The sequence below is a fragment of the Halyomorpha halys genome, unplaced genomic scaffold (assembly GCF_000696795.3).
Source record: "Halyomorpha halys isolate HHAL.00 unplaced genomic scaffold, Hhal_1.1 Scaffold83.1, whole genome shotgun sequence".
In the NCBI taxonomy this organism is placed as follows: domain Eukaryota; kingdom Metazoa; phylum Arthropoda; class Insecta; order Hemiptera; family Pentatomidae; genus Halyomorpha; species Halyomorpha halys.
In genome coordinates, this window is record NW_027115065.1 from 571,253 (window position 1) to 575,020 (window position 3,768).

Genomic DNA, 3,768 nt, shown 5'->3' on the forward strand with positions numbered 1-3,768 from the left:
CTATTTACTACCGTTAATTTTTCTTATTATATCTTACTTTTTTACATTTTATACCCCTGTTATTTTACACTTATGTTTTTGTTTTCCTTTTGTAACTATGTGTTTGTATCTTTTTTAGCCCTGAAGAAGCCCTGCAACGTGGGGCGAAACGTTGGCTCATTAAAATAGTATATTTCTACTATTTGAGTTTTTCTTGACCGCACCCGGACCATATTCCTTACATCTTTACACACGGTCAATCAATAATCTTCCAGTAAGTTTATTTATGTATTAATAGTCACAATATTTTTAAATTGCAACATTTTTTTTTCTCCTAACTCCTAAAACGTACAAATTTATTAATAGAGAAAAATATATATATTTTTACGCACATGTTTATCTTTTACTGGAGCTGGGCTCCATTCTAAGGAGTGTCTGAATTTATACAATTTTTCAAATAGTGGTTCACTTCTGAGTTGTGGGAGGTGTTAGGATCCACCTCATTTCATTGTCTGGCACTTAACAAACACTAAAACTAAAACTACATATGTATCTCTGTCACTTGTAGTTTTCATTAGCTACAGTGATGTAGGTCCTGCCAAAGCACTGGAGGAGGCGCTGGAGTCAATGATTGAAAGAATGGATCGGTCAAAGATTGGAGGGAGTCAAAAAACTTGACATGCCTCCGATTTATGAACTCTGGTATTGTGAGTAGATCCAGTAGTTGATGTAGTTCCAGAGGCTTCTTTTTCTTCCACGATGTAGTGCGGACCATCCTCCGCAGTATGCTGTCCTGGAATACTTGAAGGTGGCACTGCGTGCCATCAGAGTAGATCTATAGCTTAAGCTGCAGAGAGAGTGCTGGTGTGATGAGGAAATAGTTCAGTCAGTAAGGCCTCTTACAGTTCTCGTTTTCTGGTTGAGATGGGTGGAAAAATTGAGAAGGGGAAATGATGGTGTCATCCAGCTTGAGCAACTTTAGGAGAGTCGATTGCTTGTGTTGTTGCTGAGCGAATATAATGCAGTCTGTCTTAGGTGGGTTCATGGTGATGCTTAAATTACCCAAGCTTTGAACAATCTCTGCAAGCATCTTTTCCCTTTCCCCTTTTTTAAACTAAAGGCAACAACCGCCCAAGTGCTATCTCGCCCACAGCAGACTTCTCTCCAATTCTTAAAATTCCTTTGAACAGTATAATAATTGTATATATTGTATTTGTCAATAAATAAAATTATTGGAGTGTAAGCAAAAAAAGAAACGTTAAGGCAAGAACAGATGTGAACAAAGGGACCAATGCGGACCATATCCTGTCCCATTTTATAGTCTTAATATAATCTGCTTACAAATGTAAATAAATACAATTTATTTAAAATAATGGGGAAACAAAATTTCTTATCAGTTTTTTAAAGCTCTAGATAAAAAACTCAATTTTATTATTCATTTAACCTGTATAACATTGTATCCTTTTACTCACATGAATGTATACAAAAAAATTATTACCAGTCAAATTTTGACCAATTTAAAAAGTTATTGTTATTCTGGAATTTAGGGGAACTGGTTTCACTCTTAAGAGCCATTCGAACACTTAAGCACAAGAACATATATACTCTTACCATTATTTTAGGTATGTTCTATTTTTTTTTTTTTTTATTTATTTATTTCCTACAGTAACCTTATGAAAGAGCACATGCCCTTGTAAAAACATAATAGTTTTCATAAAATTTCATAGCATATTTAGACATACATCAATTGCAGAAAGAATTAATGATATATAAACTAATTAATTAATTACATAAATAAATTTTATCAGCCCCGGGCCCTAAAAACAAATTTTTCCAGGACCTTAAAATTTATTCTCCCAGGCCCCAAAAACAAATCCACCTAGGCCATGAAAATTATATTCATCCATGACTCAAAAATAAATCTATCCTGGGCCTCAAATGGTCTAGGTATGCCTATGTTTTGAAATTCAAAATATCTGAGAAAAAATAATAACTGTTAGAAATAGAAAAAGTGTGTAAGGATTAACTAAAAAAATTAGTTGAAGGATTAGTGGGACACTACTTATGACTTAAAGACATTTTACCCGATCCCCGCCAATTGCTCTCTAAGCTGAAAAATACCCGAAAATCGAGTAAATATTCCCACACAGACATTTCTTGTCACCTCTTAATTGGAGCCTGAACTCAACACATACCGTGTATGTGAAAACAGCTCTATTAACAGACGCAGCTTTTATAAATAAAAAAATGTTTCCTCTAAAAATATTTCCTAAAGTCCGATCTCCATAAAGATCATTTAGAAATTTTTATAGAAACTTTACCAAATTTCAAGAAAAATGTTTTGTAGAAATTTTATTGTACTTCAGAAAATATTCAAGAAGTACGTCATATATCGATACTAAATACTATCGATATACATAAAAATCGGACAGAATTGCAAATGAACCTTCCCATCGCGAACCTTCCTTACATTGTTGACAGGTGGGATTTGAAGGGTGGTGGGAATGACTTGGATTTTTTAATATCTTCAATGTTTTGAATTTAAAGAAGAATATACTCATTTTAAACAAATATTTGACCGGCCCGATTCACAAGCAACATGAGTACATCAAAAAACGTAAGAATCTTTCTATAGCATAACTTTTCTTTATTTTAATAACTAACTTTTTGATTTATGCATTTTTTATTTTAGGTCAGCCAGGAGGATAAGGAAGGAAATAATGAAAATCATACTTCTCTTTTTGTTCAGGCTCTTTTACTCCTTGTTTTTATTCTGCGAATAATTGTTGATTGGTTTGTAGACTTCATATTTAGCATGATATACAAGGAGGAAGATAATTTAAAACTACCAGGAGTTAAGAACCCTTTGCTTTTGAAAAATGCTACACTATTGGCACAAGAAATCAGAGAAAAAAAAGTAATAATTACATATTACTGCATATCAACTTGTTTATGTTTGTTATGAATTCTCATTTGTTTTCAATTTACCTTAATTAACAATGCAATAATTATTATAGTATATTTAAATGAAAAGCTTTCTTATGTCCATATTCATTATCAGCTAATCAAGTCAGTTTGAATTGGATTAAAATAAAAAATGGTTCATGTTTTCCTGCATTCCAATGAATCATTGGATTCAAATTTAATGGTAATGTATTTATTCAGTTCAGTTTTGAACTATTTGGCTTTTCCTTTGTTAAAAATACTTTTAAAATAATTATTTTTGATTTTATAATGGTTAATTCTGTCTGATAAGGAATTTTATCTATAAAAAATTTATTTAGTAAACTAATTGTAAAAATGCTGAATTAATATTGTCAGTTGTCTTATCTAATATTTATATTTCCTGATGTATGGGTCATTCTCCAAGTTAGATGTTATTTTGTATTAGAAAATATTCCAAAAATAATGTCAAATTTTTCAATTATTTTCATTTGTATTTTCTTCAAGCAATTATTTTAACACTTAATATCAAAGTTTTTGTGATATTCATTATTAAAACAAAGTTTTATTGTAGGAAGTAACAAATACGACCAAGGTGTGATAAAATTAAGCACCTCAATACTTGATTTTAATGAAAACATTTATTTAGCTGTAGTCAGTCTTAATATTATCATAAACGATTTTCAACTAAAAATGTATTATCAAACTCATTACAAAAAACTTTTAATTATTTTTTATATGTATATATAGTTGACCGTAAAAATTTAAATATAAGAAGATGGTCAGGGTTGCGGTCAAAAAAAGAACAAATAGTTATAACTATTTTAATGTCCGACGTTTCGCCCC

General features: G+C 30.9%; 1 protein-coding gene across 1 annotated transcript in view; it reads left to right on the plus strand.

Moving 5' to 3' along the window:
- The first annotated feature begins 2,438 nt into the window (after positions 1–2,438).
- Positions 2,439–3,768, plus strand: part of LOC106693020 (fatty-acid amide hydrolase 2) — a 16,842-nt gene continuing 15,512 nt past the window's right edge. The window contains exons 1-2 of the mRNA XM_014439318.3: positions 2,439–2,596; positions 2,672–2,896. Coding sequence (XP_014294804.1) covers positions 2,579–2,596; positions 2,672–2,896 — 243 coding nt within the window. The 5' untranslated portion in view covers positions 2,439–2,578. The remainder of the gene's footprint in view (positions 2,597–2,671; positions 2,897–3,768) is intronic.